This window comes from Puma concolor, chromosome B3 (assembly GCF_028749965.1).
Source record: "Puma concolor isolate L17-30 chromosome B3, mPumCon1.1.hap2, whole genome shotgun sequence".
Taxonomy (NCBI): Eukaryota; Metazoa; Chordata; class Mammalia; order Carnivora; family Felidae; genus Puma; species Puma concolor.
The window spans coordinates 83,045,322-83,065,956 of record NC_141672.1 but is presented as its reverse complement, the minus strand read 5'-3'; the positions used below and the strand labels follow the sequence as shown (position 1 = coordinate 83,065,956).

The following is a 20,635-nucleotide window of genomic DNA, read 5'->3' as shown; positions in this document are numbered from 1 at the left end:
GAAGAACTGAAAGAGATCTGCCATTCCTGAATGGTAACACTGGACTTCTTGTTCTGTGACTGAACACTTTTGCCACAGAGACATGGAGACAAGGAATATCATCTTCAATAAGGTGTAGCCCTCCAGTCTATGGCCACAGTCAGCACAGAAAGTAAGGTTGCAGAATGGCCATCCCTTTAAATTCAATGCTGCTCTTGGAACCAGATCAGTAATTCGACAACATTGTTTCTTTCTTTTAGACTAAGACAGGAAACCTCTTTAACCTTGAGGATGACAGTTTCATCAGCCATATGTGCCTGATTTTTGTACACCCACACACGATTTGGTGGTACACAATAAACTCGCAGAATATAGCCATAGCTTCTTGCTTCGAGAAATGTCTATCAATTTCATGATTAAAACCCGTTTAGGGGCGCCTGGGTGGCGCAGTCGGTTAAGCGTCCGACTTCAGCCAGGTCACGATCTCGCGGTCCGTGAGTTCGAGCCCCGCGTCAGGCTCTGGGCTGATGGCTCAGAGCCTGGAGCCTGTTTCCGATTCTGTGTCTCCCTCTCTCTCTGCCCCTCCCCCGTTCATGCTCTGTCTCTCTCTGTCCCAAAAATAAATAAACGTTGAAACAAAAAAAATTAAAAAAAAAACCCATTTAATGTTGGTGTCTTTGTGGGTGGAATTTTCAAGATGGCACGAGCCAATCCACACTGTCAAACTGTGTCATCCCAAACCTGAGACAAGGAGTACATCACACTGGTTCAGTCAGTGAACAGATCAGCTAAAATGGTTGCAGGACTGAACAAAATTTGACGAATCTGGCACAACTGAAACATTGAAGGAGATTGAAAGTAAGCAGATGGTACTTATCTAGGAGACAGGAGGGTTTCCTTTTCTGTAAAATGGGCACATTAATACTTTGCCCAGATGGTTTGTAGTAAAGGTTAGAAATAATGCGTATCAAGTATCCAGCATGTAGCAGGTACTTAGTAAATGGTTGCTATCATTTACTATTATTATCGTTATATTAAAATTTCCAGTTACTTTGAAAAAATTAAGCCATTAGTTACTGGTCTATGAAGATTTGTTTTTAAAGCTCTAATGCTGTTAGATTACTCCAAGTTAGATTCATCCAAGTTGTTAAGCAGCTTGCATAGAAAGCCAGTCATGTGTTTTAGTTTATTATTTATCTGCCTTTACTCTTAATACCTAACCTTTTAGCTTCATCTGTTTTATGAGTTGTTTTTTTAATAATTGGCTGATCTAACTGGTATTCTGCTAATAGTAAAAACTAAGAAAGAGAATAATAATGATTGTTTGAGGAAGGAGCAGGCTGTTGCTGCTAGCTCAACATTTTATAAAATGGACGGCAAATAAAATAAAGGCAGTGTTCTCATACGGCAGAATCCCCTATACATTAAGAATACCGGCAGTATAAAGATTGTGAGCAAAAAGGCAATAAATATGTCAAAAGAAACTTTAGAAATGATTTTTTTTTGCAAGCTAAGAAATTGCCAAATAACTTGGAGACCATCTATGTACTAATGCATTTGTCTTTCTGACCTTCTGATCTTGATTAGTTTTTCAATGCCATTGGCATCTTTGAGGCTACAATTTGGTGGAGATTCAGGATTGCAGTTGTGCTGTCAAAGGGTCATTCTTTCTGGTAATAGGGTAGCTCGTGGTTCCTGGGAGAGAGGAGAAAACAATCAGGTGTTGAAAGCTGAATCACACCGAAGTCAAGAGGAGGTCCTTGGCAGAAGTCCAGCTCTTTTTTCTCAAAGCCTTTGTCATCACTGCAATGAAGAAGACAAGGGTCGGGTTTGCACCTACAGCCATAAAGTGGGGACCCAATTAGCAAAGAAACACAGCCACTGAAACTGCAGACTGGGATGGATTTGGGAACTGTTTTTGAGAGCACTTTGTTTTTTCATTTGCCACGCTGTTGAGTTACATGTTAAAGGATGTAGGTCCCCTTAAAAAGAAGCACACTGCTTATTTTGAAGCAAATTCTTATCAAATGACTATGCTTCAAAACATTTCTTAATTTCAATGTGAAGTGAAGTCATTTGAGTTTGAAGCATATGCCTTTGCTAAATTGTTGCCAAAAAAAAAAAAAAAAAAGAAAGAAAAAAAAGGCAACTTTTTGCATTCGCTGCTTGTGAAACTGTTGATTCAACATGTGATGGAAAGTTTAAGTCCTGACAGTAAAGCTGATTTCCTGTGGCCTGAAGTGACCTTCACTCATTATGATTCATGAGTTTTCACTTCGTAAAGCCAAAGGTAAACTTGACTAATTGTTACATTTAGTCCAAATGGTGACGAGCCCCTCGAGTTGGATCTGTAAATTTAAACCTAAAGAAAAACGTCAATAACTTCACAGCAAGTCATTTAAAAGTAGGGGATGCATGTTCATGTGTATCACGTGATGTTAGATGAAGTGTATGCAAGATATTATTTGAGGAGAACCCATCTCTATCCACATGCATTTCTCAAGCTCATGTATTATCCATGCACTAAATTTTCGTTGACATATACTACCTAAACCAGGCTTTGGGGTTTATGGGACAGTTTACTCCTTGATTTTTCCCATCTTGGAGGTAAAGTTTGGATTCTTTTCTTAATGTCTTATTTTTCTTAATGGCTAATATGTTGACATGGAAAGAAACAGCAGGAAAGGAGGGTAAAGACGTCTTTCCATTCCCAACCACCAGTGTCATTTTCTCCCTCTAATGTTATTGTTAACATTTTTAATATATCATTATGAATGTATTCTTTGCATATTTGAGTGTCTATTTCTATATCTCCACCACTCTTTTTCTTATTAGCATATTTGGGTCCTAATAGGAAACAGAGGGCACACTCCAATTTGGAAAACCAGACCACAGTTTCCCCAGATATACGGGTTACAATATAGCAGAGTCACAAGGAGTTAGCTCAGTAATGCAGGATGGAAACAGTGGAACTGTTCTACCCCTTAAGCTCAAAGAAAGGAGGAAAGCGAGTCGGTACTTGAACTTAGAAGGAAGCGCGCATGTAGGGGAGGAGCAGTGATGCAGCTAGTCTAAGACAGGAAAGGAATGAACACTCAGATCTTGTTCTCCTTTCCTCTCATCTCATGCTGAGGTTCCCCACTGGCCAAATAACAACCAGCAGCCAGAGGACCTGGGAGCCCAGTGATACAATCAATACAGGTTCGTTTCCAAAGGCAACGGATGGACCAGAGAAGAGTGGAGAGTAGACCACGATGGGCAAGTGGAAGAAATCTGCCATTCAACTCTTGTGCTTCTTGCTTTTTACAGCTAACAATTTACGTTGGAGATCATTCCATGTATGAGCACATATAGATCTCCCCTATCCTTTTGAAGGAGGTAATCACTGCATGGATGAAATGTAATTTATATAATTGGTCTTCTATTGCTAAACATTTAGATTGATTTCCTGTCTTTTGTGAACACAAACACTGCAACAAATATGCTTGTACATATGTCTTCATGTACATGTGTGCTCTGTTGTATAAATTCCTAAAATGGAATTACTTCCTAATTTAGGGTATCAAAGTAGATTTTGGGTGTTTATTTCTCCAAATAGCAAAACCAAAATAAAATTATTGACATATTTGGGCATAAAGTTGTCAAAAATTTGTTTTGAGTCTTTATTGCCCCAAAATCTAAATTCCTTATTGCCTAAAAGTCCAAATTCTTCTTAATTTGTAGAATTATAGAATCATGTAGATGTTAAGAACATTTACCCAGAGGCTGGTGAGCCTGTGTTGGAAATCTGGCTGTGATGCACGACCTTGGGGAAGTTTTACAGCCTCTGATTGATCTACTAGACGACACTTACATGCCTTCTAGAAAATTAGGTAAAATCTACTCTTAGATCTTCACATGCAATCATTCAGTGACTGCCCTCTGGACCTTTTTCAAGCTCCAACATAGCTTTCTTACAAAGATGTGAGACCACACTGCAAAAACGTGTTCCTGGTTCAGATGAATGGTGATATGGCTTAGAGAGGTGAAAAGGTTTTACTTCTTCCTGACCATACTTAATATTGTATGCATCTCACTTGCTATGGTCTCTAATCAATAACTGATACATTGCATGTGAGAACTCAAAGTTGACTAAGGTACTTGACAATGGGGATTCCACTGACTGTAAAAGGTGGTGAGGGGGGTGGATGTTGGGAAAAGAAGGAATAGTGGAGGCTGGTATTAGTGTCCTCATTTACTCTGAACCTCTCAAATTATATTAGGTTGACTAAGGAGCTAGAAAATGGTTAGTAACAACAGAGATGAAATCAACCCTCCACAGGATTGTTATTGAGTTTCCAGATGGACTCCTCAGTTGAAACAATAATTCTGTTGTAGAGCCAGTATTTTAACAAGAAAATCAGAAATATTAAGAATAATATGCCTTCACTTTAACAAGTGACCTGTTTTTATTTTTGGTATTGTTTTTCCCATCCCTGTCCATAGACACATTATCATTTACAATAGATAAAATCCTATTGAAAGTAACACTTTAAACATGATTTGGATTTCTCGTAACAAGTTTATTTCCTAATTAAAATCAGCGGGGCGCCTGGGTGGCGCAGTCGGTTAAGCGTCCGACTTCAGCCAGGTCACGATCTCGCGGTCTGTGAGCTCGAGCCCCGTGTCAGGCTCTGGGCTGATGGCTCGGAGCCTGGAGCCTGTTTCCGATTCTGTGTCTCCCTCTCTCTCTGCCCCTCCCCCGTTCATGCTCTGTCTCTCTCTGTCCCAAAAATAAATAAACGTTGAAAAAAAAATTAAAAAAAAAAAATCAGCTTGGCTTTTCAAGATTAAAAAGAAATAGTTTTTTGTTTGTTTGTTTTTTTTCCCCCCCGAGAAGGGTATAAGTCGATTGATTTCTATGATTACTGGATTTCTAGTCACTAGCTACCAAATTAATTAGTTTGTACTCCTGTATATACATAACAATGTACAGTTATCTGATTTCATTGTATTAGTCCAGATACAGTCTCTGCCTCCAGCCTCAGTCATGAAGGTTACTGGCCGAGGAGGTAGAGGACAGGTCAACCTGGAACAAAGAGGTCCCTGATAAGCTTGGACTCTCAAACTGACCTCCTCAACAATGAAAGGTGAAGTATTGCCCAGAGTGAGAAAATCATTTTCTAAATGACTTTATCAACCTATTTAACATATTCCAACCCAGCTTGGAAGGTTCTCTTTAGAGTGTATACCACAGTGCCTAGCCCTAGCCCATGGCAGGGTAGAAGATGTGAGTTTTGTCCTAAGGGACTAGGTAGGTAAAAAGGATGAGCAAGAGCCTGAGAACATCACCTATCAGGATTATTGTTCTCTCCTCTCCTTACCCATTGCCCACCCCAGTTATAACCAGAAGAAAAACTGAAATAAGAGGAATGTTGTAGTCAATAGTCTGGGAGCCTACCGAGTTACGATGTTAAGATTCCATAACATTTCTTCTGTCTTATTTCTCTGGCAAGATAAATTTTACTTAGGACAATTCTTTTGGGGGTTCGGTGAGGTAAGTAATCAACTAACAAACCAGAACCCTAACTGGCTAGTGCTAAACAAATGCCCTGTTTTTTTGGTGCATATTAAGAATTTATCTTTCTCACTGGTTTTAATGTTAAAAGAGCTTAATTAGCAGTTACTGGAGGGGAGTAATTTACTGTGACAAATATATAAATTCTCTAGTGCTGCTTTCTTTAAAAACAGAATCATTTTCTTTCTTTAAAAAATGCTGTGAGATCATTTCTTATGATGCCATACAGATGTTTTCAAGCTTTTGTTTTCATTTTTATCATATCATTTCTAGTCTTTCCCTCAACCTTCACTGATAGTTACTCTGGAAAATTTTCATGGCTCTTTTGGCCCTTTGCTCTTTGGATTTTGGGCTTGAGGGAAAATTGACATTTTCATTATATTGAGGCTGCCCTTCTATGACCATGGAATAGCTCTTCATCCATTTAGGTCTTCCTGTATGTCCTCAGTCATATCTTGTAATTTTCTCCATACGAGTTTGCATATTTGAGTAATTTATTTATAGTTTACTTTTATATTGCTAGAAAATTTATGTTTCTAATTTTTTAAAAGTTTTATTTTTTGAGAGAGACAGAGGCAGTGCAAGTGGGGGAGGGGTAGAGAGAAAGGAAAAGAAGAGAGAGAATCTCAAACAGGCTCTGTGCTGCCAGTGCAAAGCCTGATGCGGAGCTCCAACTCCCGAAGCCTTGAGATCATGACCTGAGCTGAAACCGAGAGTTGGATGCTTAACTGACTGAGCCACCCAGGTGCCCCTCTAATTTTTAAAATCAACATGGTTGGGGTATAATTTTTACAATAAAAATGGACCCAATCTTAAGTGTATAGTTTGAGGAGTTTGGGCAAATGTATATACCCATATAATTACCACTCTAAGCAAGATATAGACCAATTCCTTCAGGCTCATTTATGATCTAAACTAACACCAAATCACAGCCAGAGGCAAACACTAGTCTTCTTGTCACTTTAGATTTATCTTGTCTGTTCTAGATTTTCATAAAAATGCAATCATATTGTATGCATTCTGTTTCTGGCTTCTTTGCTTAGCAAAATACTTTTAAATTCACCCATGTTATTGGGTGTATGGATAGCCAGTTCCTTTTTATTGCTGAGTACTATTCATTGTATAGATATACCATTATTTGTCGATCCATTTAATTGGTGATGGAAATTTAAGTGTTTCCATTTTGGGGCTATTAAGAATAAAGTTGCTATAAACACTTGTGTACAAGACTTTTTGTGGACATCTGGCCCTAATTTTAAGTTCAGAGCAGGATCATATAAACAATCATTAATGTGAAACAGACCTGAGTTCTGTTCATCATAACATCATAATGTGCCTTGGTGTAATTTTTTATTGTTTATTTTGCCTTGGGTCTATTGAGCTTTTTTGGATCTCTTGAGTTCTTTCTCCATTTTTCAACAAAATTGGAAAATTTTCAGCCAACTGTTTCTTCTCCCTCTCCACTTTCCCCTCTTCAAGAGCTCCAATTACCCATATGTTAGACCTCTAAATTGCCCCACAGGTTATGAAGGCTCTGTTTAATTTTTTTCACCACCTTTTCTTCTGTGCTTTAATTTGGATAATTTATATCCTATTTTTCGAGCTCACTGATGTTTTCTTTCGGAGTATGTAATCTGCTGGTAAGTTCCTCCAGTCAATTTGCCCCTTCAGTTATTTCATTTTTCAGCTCTATGTTTTTACTTCCTTATTTCTTTAACAGGAGAAAGTCAAATATGGTTTCCGTATGTTTGGAGCATCCACACAGGCATGAAATTCCAAAGACAATCAGGCAACATGAGGCTAACATAATATTCTGAGCTAAGGAGAGGGGTAGGGGTGTGAACAGACAAAGGGGAAGAAGACCCTTAGCAGGAAGGTGAGAGGCGATATTTGGGAAGTACAGGTGTCCCTGTTATGCAGATAGTTTCTTAGGTGAAGAGGAATCGCTGTTTAATAGCACTTTCCTGGGTGCTATAGGCTCTGCTTTCCCATGCAGATTTAGGTAGTTGAGGAGGAGGTCAAGAACTTTTCCTCAATCTCCTGGGTTTTGATCACTTTTAACTCAAAATAATTTTCATGCCAAAGTGGCCCTTTGTGGGGTTCCCTTGGCCCTTACATTTACCTCCTCTAAAACTTCCTTGTAGTTTCTCACGTTAAAAGTTGAGTTTGTAGATTGTTCTGTCTTGTTGAACCCATCTCTTAGCCCTGCCAGGAGGGAAACTTCTTAATTTTTTTAAAAAAATATATTTTATCTTCATATTATGTTCATGTTTGCCTTTAAATTCTTGAATATATGTACAATAGCTGTTTTTTTAAAATATTTTTAATGTTTATTTACTTTTGAAACAGATGGAGACAGAATGTGAGTGGGTTGGGGGCAGAGAAAGAAAGACACACAGAATCTGAAGCAGGCTCCAGGCTCTGAACTGTCAGCACAGAGCCTGACGTGGGGCTTGAACTCACGACCTGTGAGATCATGACCTGAGCCGAAGTCGGAGGCTCAACCGACTGAGCCACCCAGGCGCCCCAATGTACAATAGCTGTTTGTAAGTCCTTTCGCTAATTCTACCATCTCTGTCATTTTTGGATTGTTTGTACCGAATTCATGTTCTCCCTGTTTTGTGACAGTCTTCTGCTTTTTGTCACGTCTAGTATTTTTGGTTTATTTGCATGCCAGATGTTGTTTTTCTTTAAAGAATAGTGTACAAACAGACGCACATTTCCCCCCCAAATCATTTGTACAACAGCGTGACCCTCTTGAGCCTTGTTTTTAAGCTTTGTAAGGGTAGCTCTAGAGTATTTATACTCTAAGGCTAATTCAACCTTACTGATAAGGAACAATCCTTCTGGGGTCTCTAATGAATGCTCTGGGTGTTCAAAGAGGTCTCTCCCTTCTGACTGTTTAGAATTCCTTGGTCTCTCAGCCCTTTGTGAGTTCTGAGAATTTTTCAGCTTATAGCTTCTTGGTATTCTTGGGTGACTCTTTACCCAACCTTGTGAATTCTTATCCTATGACTATAAACAGAGCGGTATTTAGCCACAGACTCAGGAGGACTTCTATGCAGATATCTGGAACTTCATTCTGTTAGTATGGTGAAATACATTAACAGATTTTCAAACGTTAAATCATGCTTGCATTTTGGGGATAAGCTCCAGTAGTTCAGAGTATCTTTTCTCTCCTGCATTTAGTATGCTACAGTTTTCTTTAGGACTTTTCCACTTGTGTTCATCAGTGACACAGACTTATAAATTTCCCTTATCATACTCTTATCTACTTTTGTCACTTAAGTGATATTAGACTTTTAAGTTGAAGTACTTTTTCTCTTTTTCTATTTTGTGTAGGAAAGGGATTATATGTTTTTTGGTAAAACTATCTGATTTTGTTTTCATCTTTAAGTAAAATTCAAATAGCTAGTTCAATTTCTTTAACTTCCAAATTGATGAGTCTTTAATATATATATCTCCACATATATATATATATCTCCACATATATATATATATCTCCACATATATATATATATATCTCCACATATATATATATCTCCACATATATATATATCTCCATATATATATATATATCTCCACATATATATCTCCACATATATATATATCTCCACATATATATATATCTCCATATATATATATCTCCACATATATATATCTCCACATATATATATCTCCACATATATATATATATCTCCATATATATCTCTCCATATATATATATCTCCATATATATATATGGTTTTTTTTTTTTTTTTAAGTAGGCTTCTTGCCCAATGTGGGGCTTGAAATCATGACCTTGAGATCAAGAGTCCATGCTTCACTCACTGAGCCAGCCACATTCCCGCAACATGTATACAGGGAAGAGCATCAAGCTTAAGTATGCATTCTGGTAAGTTTTTACTTATGTATACATATATAACATGATATGATATATACAAATATTTGAGTGTATGTATAATATATATATGTGTGTGTATATATATATATATGTGTGTGGGTGTATCAAGACAAAGAAATGGAGAGAGAGAGAGAGAGAGAGAGAGAGAGAGAGAGAGAGAAGAAAGAGAGAAGTATTCTATCACCCAGATAAAGACTTAGAACGTTTCTACTACTTAGAAGCTTTCTTTGCATTGTCTCTCAGTTAATACCTTACCCCAGAAATAAGTATTATTCTGGTTTATGTCTCTGTAGATTAGTTTTTTTCTTTTCTTAAAAATTCTTATAAAAGGTAATAATATAGTATATATTTTTTTTCTTTTTTTAATGTTTGTTTATTTTTGACAGAGAGAGAGAGAGAGAGAGAGAGAGAGAGAGAGAGAGAACGAGTGGGAAAGGGAGACAGAGGATCTGATGTGGGCTCCACACTGACAGCAGAGAGCCTAATGTGGGGGTCAAACCCACAAACCCTGAGATCATGACCTGAGCTGAAGTTGGACACCCAACTGACTGAGCCACCAGACGCCCCTGTAATATATAGCTTTTATGTTTGGCTTCTTTTACTTCACATAATGCCCATTAATTTATCCATGTCCTTCTTTATACCAGAAATTCATTCCCTTTGCTCTTCTATAATATCACATTGTACAAATGTAACACAATTCATCTATTCTCTTGTTGATGGACATTTGGGTTGTTTTTGTCCGGAGTTGCTGTGAATAAAACTTCCACATGCATTCTCCTAGATCCATTATGGTAAATATATGCATTCATTTCTCTTAGGTATATACTTAGGAGTGGAAATACTGAGTCATAGGGGAGACATATACCTAACTTTAGGAGGTCCTGCCAATCAGTTTTCAAAATGGTTTCAACAGTTTGCACTCCCACCAGCAATAGAAGCTAATAATGCCTCAAAATTCTTGCTGACACTCATAATGTCAATCTTTTTTAATATTAGCCATTTTTGTGGGTATTAGTATCTTACTCTGGTTTTGCATTTCCCTGATAAGTAATGACCTCAGGTACTTTTTTATATTTATTGTTCGTTTGAATAATCCTTTTCTGGAAGTATTTCTTTATGCATAGGAATTGTTTTGTTACTAGTTTCCAACTAAACTTGAGAGAACTCTTTTAATGCCTATCTTTTCATATTTATGGAAAATTGCTTTATGGCATTCTTTGGTAAATGTGTTTATAAATTATGTGGTCTTATTGTTGGGTGGTTCAAATTTTTTACATCCTAAGTAATTTTTCTTTAAAAAAATTTTTTTTTTATCAATCACTGAGAGAGGTATGTTGAAATCTTCCACTATGTTTATGAATTTGTCAACTTCTTTTTGTAATTCAGTCCATTTTTTGCTTTATATAATTTGAGATTATTTGTTAAATAATGAATATATATATTTTGACTAGTTACACCTTTCTGGTGAAGTTTTCTTTTTATTATTTGGTCACCTTCTTTATTCCTAATAATGTTTTTTAAAAAAATGTTTTATTTATTTTTGAGAGAGAGAAAAAAGAGAATGTGAGTGGGGGAGGGGCAGAGGATCTGAAGCCAGCTCTGTGCTTTCAACAGTGAGCCTGATGCAGGTTTGAATTCACAAACTATGAAATGGCCTGAGCTGCAGTTGGACAGTCAACCAACTAAGCCACCCAGGCACCCCCTAATAATGCTTTATATTTGGTGTTATTAAAGATATATTCACTCACGTTACTTTGGTTAGTATTCGCATGGTGTATTTTTTCATCCTTGCACTCATAACCTTTCTACACCCTTGTGTTTTAAACATCCCACTTTGTAAATAGCATAGATTTTTTTTGTTTTTAAATTGTTTTGTAATTAAACCTGTCATTAGTCTTTAAAAAAATTTTTTTTAACGTTTATTTATTTTTTGAGACAGAGAGACACAGCATGAACAGGGGAAGGGCAGAGAGAGAGGGAGACACAGAATCTGAAACAGGCTCCAGGCTCTGAGCTGTCAGCACAGAGCCCGACGCGGGGCTCAAACTCACGGACTATGAGATCATGACCTGAGCCGAAGCCAGATACTTAACCGACTGAGCCACCCAGGCGCCCCATGTCATTCGTCTTTTAACTGGAGAGTTTTATATGATTTCTGAACATGTTTGGCCATCTTTTCTTAAGTTAAAACCCTAGCAGGAAGCACATGGCACCATAGCAGGGTAAGGAAGGTTTAAAAAAAAAAAAACAAACTACATACAAAGTTGTGCTCAGGACATAGGGAAACCAAAAACCAAAAGTACTCCAGATCCAGTAATGACTAGGTTCATTTCCATCATAAGGACTGAAGGAATGAGAGGAAGGGGGTATTGGGACCTAGAGACCGGGCAGGCGACATGTAGACTGACTTTATAGGAACTGAAACCCCTGGTTGAGGGATTCAGCCAGCCTCATGTAACATGCAGTGAGAAAGCTGGGGAATTCAATACCTGGTCTTATTCTCCTTCTGCTTTCTGATTTTCTGCTCTTCCTCCCCTTTGGCTCAACCCAAACAGAATCCAGAGAGGAAGGAATTCTCCGGATTTTGTCCAGAGAAGTCAGTCTCTCAGGGCCTAGAGCAGGGTAGATTGTGTATGTATGTATGTATGTATGTACGTACGTACCTACGTACGTATCTATCGAGGGAGAGCACATAGGACAGGAAGATCATGTGTGCTGAGGGAGAGCACATGAGCGCAAATCTGGAAAGCCAAAAAAGATATCCAGCACACTTTCCTCCTCTCTTAGTTTGTATTCTTTCTTGTTTCAAGTTTTTTTAAAAAAATGTTTATTCATTTTTGAGAGAGAGCGGGGGACAGAGGATCCAAAGCGGGCTCTGCACTGAAAGCAGTGAGCCTGATGTGGAGCTTGAGCTCACTAACCATGAAATCATGTCTTGAGCCAAAGCTGGGCACTCAACCCACTGAGCCACCCAGGTGCCCCTATCCATTCACCTGTTGATGGACATTTTTGGTTGTTTCCAGTTTGGGGCTATTACACATAAAACCAAGAACATTTGCTTACTAGTCTTTGTATGAATATATGCACTTGTTTCTCTAGTTTACATACCTGGAGCTGGGTCATATAGTAGTTATATGTTTGACTTTTCAAGTAACTGCCAAGTTCCCACCAGCAGTGTATGAGAGTTTCAGTTTCTCCACATCCTCTGTCAACACTTGGTGTGGTCCATCTTTTTAAATTTTAGCCATTTTAATACAGGGCAATAGCAGCTTATGTGATTTTGATTTGCCTTTCTCTAATTTCTAGTAATGTTGAGTATCTTTTCATGTATTTGCTTACAATTCATGTATCTTCTTTGGTGAAGTATCCAAATCATTTGCCCATTTTCAAAATTTGATTGTTTTCTTAATATTCAGACTTGAGAACTCTTTATATTTTATGGACATGGGTTCTTTTAGTAGATGTATGACTTACAAATATTTTTTTCTAGACTGTGGTTTTTTTATTGTCTTAACAGTGTCTTTCTAAGAACAGAGGTTTATAGTTTCTATGAAATTCAATTTTTCAGCTTTTCTTTTATGGATCATGATTTCCATGTCCTATAAAAATTTTTCTCTTGTTTTTCTCTAGAAATGTTATGGCTTTAGATTTTCCATTTAGGTTTATGATCAATCTTGAGTTAATTTTTTATATGATGCAAGGCATGAATTGGATTTCATTTTTTGAATGTGGATGTAAAATTGCGCCAGCAGAATTTGTTGAAATGACTATCTCCTCTCCAATCAATTGTCTGTGCACCTTTGTGAAAAATGTCCATTACTTCTGGTCTCTTTTCTGTTCCATTGATTTATCTATTTTGATGGCAGTACCACATTTTCTTGAGCACTCTAACTATAGTCAGTTTTGAAATCAGGCAGTGTTAGTCCTTCAGCTTCGTTTCTCTTTTTCAATGTTGTTTTAGCAAGGTCTTGCTTTTAGCATTTGTTAGTGGGAACGGAGTAGTGCTTAGTCTAGAGGTAATGATTCCCCACTAATGATGAAAGATCCTTCCAAAATATCTGTGAAACACATCATTAATTTTGCATTTCCAGTCTGGCTGTTGGATATATTAACTATTTCTAGCCCTGTATAAGCACCTGGTACTATTTCCTGTAATAATTTTCAGATGATCCTTTTCCTAGCCTCACCCAGTTTCCTTATACACATGCGTTGATTAGTATTTTGCTGAAAACCCAGGGGCACCCTCTGTTCATCTCGAGTTCTCTCTCGAAACCACTCTCACTTCTCTGGGCCTTGGTCCTGTGAACTCTAGCTCCCTCAGACTCTCATTTCTGAGTCTGCTGGGCTGTATGTACCTGAACTCCATTGCCCTACATGGCACCTGGAAACCTCTCAAGGCACTAAGCTGGACCAGGGGTAAGATGCACATAGTTTGTTTTATGTTTCTCAGAGAGCACTCACCTTCATTGCCTGATGTATAGAGACTTGAAATGATGGTTTCATTTGTTTACTTATTTGTTTAGGTGTTTCAGTCAGGATGATAAAATCTAGTCCCTGTTACTTTATCTTGGTTGGAAACAGAAATCCTCTTACTCTGTTTCTTTAGGATTCTTTTTATCTTTTTTTCTGTCACTTTATTGGGTTGATTACATTTTTAATTTTTTCCCTCTACCAATTTGGAATTAGTAGGCTTATTCCTAGTTTTGTGGTGTTTACCTTTAAACGTTTAACACATATGCATGAATTAAATAGTTCTAAGACTAACCCGTATCTTTACCTTCATCTGAGACAAAGATTTAATAAAACTTTAATTCTTCCCATTTTGTTAGATATTGTGTAATAATTATACCTTTCTATTGTCACCCCCAAACTAATCATTGTTACTATTATTCTATCTGGTTGGCACTTACTTAGAGTTGCCCACCTATTAATCGGTTTCCTTCTATGTTCAATTTCTAGTAGGGTTGTGCTAATAATAAATTGTTTTATATTTTCTAAAAATTTTCTTTTATCTTTGTTAAGTAATTGTTATCCAGGTGTGTTTAGGTTAATTTATGCTGCTTGAGAGTCATTGTGATTCCTGAGTTTAATTGTTCCATTCTAGAATTCTCTTGATATTATAACTTGAAATATTGTCCCTGTCATATACTCTGGATTTGTTCCATTAGGCAAGTTTCAGAAATTTTCATTTTGTCCTCCATGTCTCTAAATATCTCTTTTATATTTTCTAACTCCCTATTTCTGTTCCCTTTGTGTAATTTTTTTGGTGCTACTTTCTTTCTCTTCACATATGCCTGGTATTTCTTGAAAGTTCTTTGAAATTATTTATTCAAAATAAAAATAAAACAGATAATTTATTCATTCCTCCTTTTACATTTAAAAAAATTAAAAATTTTTTTTCAACGTTTATTTATTTTTGGGACAGAGAGAGAGAGCATGAACGGGGGAGGGGCAGAGAGAGAGGGAGACACAGAATCGGAAACAGGCTCCAGGCTCTGAGCCATCAGCCCAGAGCCCGACGCGGGGCTCGAACTCCCGGACCGCGAGATCGTGACCTGGCTGAAGTCGGAGGCTTAACCGACTGCGCCACCCAGGCGCCCCAACATTTAAAAAAATTTTTAATGCTTATTTATTTTTGAGACAGAGACAGAGCGTGAGTGGGGGAGGGGCAGAGAGAGAAGTAGACACAGAATCAGAAGCAGTCTCCACACTCTGAGCCATCAGCAGAGCTCAACATGGGGCTCAAACTCACGAACCGTGAGATCATGACCTAAACCAAAGTCGGATGCTTGACCGAATGAGCCACCCAGGTGTCCCTCCTCCTTTTACATTTTAAAACCACTTCAAGTACTTATTTAAAATTTCTGTGTGATAATTTTCTTTGAAGTTTTTGAGATCTAATTCTGCTATTTGGCTGCTTACTCCATCAAAGAGTCATGGCAAATTGCTTCCTTTTGTATTTTGTCATTTTGGATGGTCATGTCACGTTAAATAGGGCTTTATTTGTGGAAACTCTATATCTGGAGTTGAGGGTTTGTTTGTCCAGAAAGGTTTTTCCTTTACTTCCTCCAGTTGGCCCAGTATCACCTACATAGAACTTTTTATATTATGTTCTTGATAAGATGCCCAGATCATGCATTATAAACTGTGTATGTGTAATAGAGTATAATATGTTATGTATATAGATGTATAGTAAGTATAAATATACACAGAAAAAAAAACCTTTCCAAGGGTAGGATTATAGATACAAGTTCTCAAGGTAAATCTTTTTTACCCTTCCATCAACTATATTTTGCTAGCCAATGTTTTAATTATTGGTATTTTTTAATATATTCTAGAATTAAGAAATATCTATTATGTCATTACTTTTATCCCATATTCCATACTCATTTGAAAAAAAAAAATAAAGATTTCTTATTCCCTTGCTTCCAACAGATATTTTTTAGGTTTCTTTTTTCACAAATTACCTAGCCCCTCACAATTTGAAGATTTATCCAGCATAGGGTCAGCTCACAGTTACCATTTGAATCTTGACTTTTGGCCCCTTGGATATTCCTTACTTGTGAGCTTTGTCATTGTTTGAAAAGATGCGTGTAATTTTTTAGATGGGAAGGTATATTAATTAGCTAATACTCTGTAACAAACAAAATTTCGGTACCATTCAACCATAAGCCTTTTTTTTCTGCCTCACATGTCTGTAAGACTCTTGAACCTACTCTGATCTGTCTCTCAGAGCATGTACTCATGGCTCTGGCAGTTGTAGCGAGGTTTTTATTATATTACATTTATCTCTCCAACTAACAATGTGGTATTATCCCATTTATTCAATTCTTAATATTTTTTTCACAAAGTTGTCTTTTTGGAGGTCACCTATCTTTTTGATAATGTGATTTTTTGCCTTCTCAAACTTTGATGTGCACCAGAATAACCAGAGAAGATTGTTAATTATAGAGACTTCTAGGCCTCATTGCAGACCTATTGAATCAGGATCCTCAGAGATGAAGAAGCACTAGAAACTGTATTTGTAACAAGCTTTCCAAGATGATTCTTCCAGAGGTAAAGGTTTAAGAATGCTTAAAGCAGATTGATCTTAGCCAACATTTGCGTTAGCATAAATCTTTGATGTCTCTAATCTACCTATTCTATACTCATTTACTTTAAGCAGTGTTTTCTCCCAAGATTTATCAGGAAGATTACTAAATAATAAGCCTTTAAAGAGTACTTATAATATTAGATTTACAACAAAAATAATGTAACTTTATATTTTGATAGAGTTGATGACTTATAAAGTACTTCAGAAAATGGAGTTCAGATACTTGTTAGGTCCTCGGGGCATCTGGATACATTTGACGCATTCATTACTCAGTATCTTGAGTTGATCTGGTTAGTAAACTAACCACTTTTTCTAGTAGAATTCCTAAATTTCACTCCGGCCAATCCTGCCTTGTGTCCAGCTATAAAATGTCTGGTTAATGTGCTAATAATGCCAGAGAGCTCTTTATGTCTCTCCCTGACAAATTGCTTAGCACAATAAAAGTAGTTCCTTTTAGACTGTCAGCAAGAAATAGTGCTTTCTGTTCCTCAGTCTGATGGTTCATTTGGCTTATTATTTTAAATTGGGCATAATAAGCTTCCCAGGATGATTTTCCTTCAGCATTGACTGGTCTCTGCATTGGCTGATTACACAAATTGACCATATTGCCACTTGTTTCTGGTTCTTGAGGTTAGAAACTTGATTTGGGATTCCATGATGGAAAAGAATATTACAATACTCTGGCTTTAAAGAGGCTTCTTTCCTTGCTTGCTGGTTTTAGAGAGACGTAAACAAAGTTGCCAGAAATTATCTTTTCTTTCTCAGGTTTTCTTCAGTGTTTATTATTCCTTTTATTAAACATTGTGATAATCAATACTTCTGTGCCTATTGAATTCTTGACATTTGTCCCTACTTACTGAATTTCAAAATTCACCATTTTTTGTTATTACTGTTTTATTTTTTAAGTAGAGGTGCTTTGAGCAGGTGAGTTTCCTTTTGTGAATCCTGGCTGACATCTGCCATTTAGCTTGAGATTTTTAGACTCATTCTATACCATTATCTACCTTGTTAATTGATTTGAAGTTACTTGAAATTTCTTTAGCTTCTGAGAATCAATGTTAGGCTTTGTTGCATCAAACTCAGAACATTTTGGTCATTTACTCCGCTCATTCATATGTGTACATTTAACTATGTGGATCTCACAGTTAAAAAATTGAGTGTTCAGTTGAGGGGAGGTTTCCTTCTCTCTGTCCCTTTCCTGAAAGGACTGTTTCAGTTAAGTATGATAGAAAACAATGTGTACGGCACATACTTTTACTGCAACAAATAATATATTTGTCCTAATAGAAATAGTAGCTTCCAATTATGTAACCTTGAATGTATTTCCCTTGAATGTTTTCTGGTCCAGCTTCCATGGTGTTTATGACCCTTCATTGTCCTCTTCTTGACTCATGTAGGATAATTCTACTAAGAAGAGCCATATCACTGGTGGATTTTAAGTTGTAAAATAATGCAGGCACCATCAATTATTTTTATACCCAGCTATTTATAACACTAGTTATTAATAACTTCTATAACATACCACTCATTCATGAGTATATTTCAGCTCTTGGTATCTATTAGATAATATTTCATAAAATGACACATCAATTACTCCAACATTCACCTGTGGGAGAATATAATAAGAACCACTTCTGATTTTCGTAGAGATTCTTGCCTCCCAAGGTAGCCAGTCACCATCCTTGGGGTGGGAAAAATGCGGTAAGGAGGGAAAATATCTGGATTCACCTTGAAAACTGGCTTTTATGCATGAAGACCTTCACTATCCGGTTATTCATACCCAAATTCTGAAGTTACCAGGCAATTTAGGGAAAAGTGATTACTTAGAATTATCCATTACCAAACTAACCACTTGTACAATTAGTCCCCATCCAACTATCTTTCATGGCTTAGCAGAAAATTTATGTGGGCCCAGTGTGTCAACACCCTAGTCAGTCTTTTACTATCAAACATAAAAAGACAACATTATGATGCAATGGAATACAAACAAATTGCTAAGAAAAATTACGTATCTTTCAAAAGATATAGAGTTTTGTGAAATCACTGAACGTGATATTGGTGAACTGCATAAATCACTTTTAAACCACTATTCAAAATATAAGGATTTGGTAGAGATTAGTCAACAACTAGAGAGGAGAAATTAAGGAGGAGGAAGAGGAGACTAAACAGAGAATGTGAATATCAAAGGCTTCAAGAGAGACCTTTGGAAAAACCAAGTTGAAAAAAATTTCTTATTTTCCAAGTGATAGTATTGTGCCTCCTGCCTCCATAGTGAAATGTGAAGTGACAGGTGTATTATGCAATGTTGGGCAAATTACAATCCCCACCAAAAAATCAGTACTTGACCCACTCCTCTTGATTCTAGGAAGTACTGCATTGACTTATAAAATATATTTTATTATTTGTAAAATAAAATGCATTTGTTTTCATAATTTTTACTTTTATCTTGAGAGAGTTCTAAGCAAATCTTTTTGAACTCTTTACTATCTAATTTTGGTTCCGTTTTCAGTGGGTTCCTGGGAGATGCCTTTTGCTGGCAAAAATTCACCCCAGGAGATGATGACTTCCTGTTCAATGAAACCATCCTCCTCTTCTCTTTCACCTTTCTCTACTCTCTGCTCCATCTTTCTTCTGCTTTCTTGCTTTCTCTACCTCTGTGCCTGTTATAGGTAAATTTTCTTCCTTCCTATCCATTGACTCTTCTCTTTTTGGGTGGCTCCAGCTCCTGGAAAACCTAGTGGGTGAGTGTGTGTAGGCAGTCCCCTGAGATGCTTGTTGACCCGTTGACTTCTTTGCAATTTTACTTTGTTAGAAAGCACAGAAAAACGCATCCATAAATCTACATCTCCTTCTTTATTTCTAACAATTTCAAATAGGTGGTCATAGCCTGTACAAGCTGCTTTATTTTTTATTTAAGATTTTTTAAGTAATCTCTGCACCCAATGTGGGGCTTGAATTTACAACCCCAAGATCAAGAGTCATGTGCTATTCTGACTGAGCCAGCCAGGTGTCCCCAGGGTGATTTTTAATTAACCTTCTTAGGAAAGAGAAAAATTGCCACATTAATAATTAGCTGGCCTCCCTTTGAGGCGGAGTGGGGCAACAAGTTACTGGAGAGAGTAAGGAAAGTACTTTCTGAAAAGGGATTCTATTCTTTAAGAAGCTTATCACCTGATCCCTTTTGAGAATTGATCTAGAATCATGCACATGGTAAATACTCAATAAATATTTGGAAATAAGTTTAAAGGGCCAGTGATAGGACCCAGTGTTTTACTATAGTGTCACTTCACCTCTAGAGCCAAGTCCTGGGAAAGCTTGGGGCACAGTGCACACCCTGACCATTTTGTTATTCAGCTTTCAGGTTATTTACTATATATAGCAGTGTTTCTCAACTGTATTTTAGAACCATGGGGGAACTTTAAATCCTGATGTGCAGGCCATATCTGGCACCAAACCTTTGGGGTGGGAGACAGCATTAGCGTTTATAAAGCTTCCTTAGTGACTCCAATGTGTAGCCAAACTCAAAAACCATTGTCTTACATGTTGTCACCTCTGTGTACTTTCTTTAAGGTGGATTCTTTATGGTTCTGAGGTCTAGAATAGTCCTTTTAGTTTTTCTTTTATTTACAGTAGACATGAATATAACTTATTCAGTCTTTATGGGGAGTCTCAAAATTGTCTCAGAGGGAACCCTGGAGGGTGGGGTTGGGTGAAGGGTTTTTCACATACACAATTCTCAGGAGGACCTGCCATAAATTCTCTTCCCCTTTAGGGCACCTGATATTCTTTTAGCCCAGACGGCAGCTCTTTCAAAGGGCATCCCTCATATGGTTGTCCTCTTTCTCCTGGCATCTGCCTCATGGTTGCTGTTAGGCTCACTTCTTGAGGTGTGAAGGATGAAATGCCTCTCTGGTCTTCTCTACCCCAACCCTCACTCTTTGGATGATACACAGCACAAAACATTCTAGAAGCATTCCTGCTAACCCCCCATCATGGTCCAATGTGAGCCTAGAAAACAAATTAGGTAGACAAGACTGCTGCCCTGGCAAGAAGCCTACATTTTAAACTATGCACATTGCAAAAAATCCTTCGCTAGGAT

The 20,635-nt window shown here is 37.3% G+C and overlaps 1 protein-coding gene across 4 annotated transcripts in view; it reads right to left on the bottom strand.

The window, feature by feature from the left end:
* CDIN1 (CDAN1 interacting nuclease 1) overlaps positions 1-20,635 on the bottom strand; it is a 284,310-nt gene that overhangs the window by 12,284 nt on the left and 251,391 nt on the right. For 3 of the 4 annotated variants that reach the window (XM_086710308.1, XM_086710305.1, XM_086710307.1), the window contains one exon: positions 1,323-1,782. The exons of the other annotated variant lie outside the window; for it this stretch is intronic. In XM_086710308.1, the coding sequence (XP_086566434.1) occupies positions 1,641-1,782 (142 nt within the window). In that variant the 3' untranslated portion in view covers positions 1,323-1,640. Of the gene's footprint in view, positions 1-1,322; positions 1,783-20,635 lie in introns of those variants that run through there. 4 annotated transcript variants of the gene reach the window in all.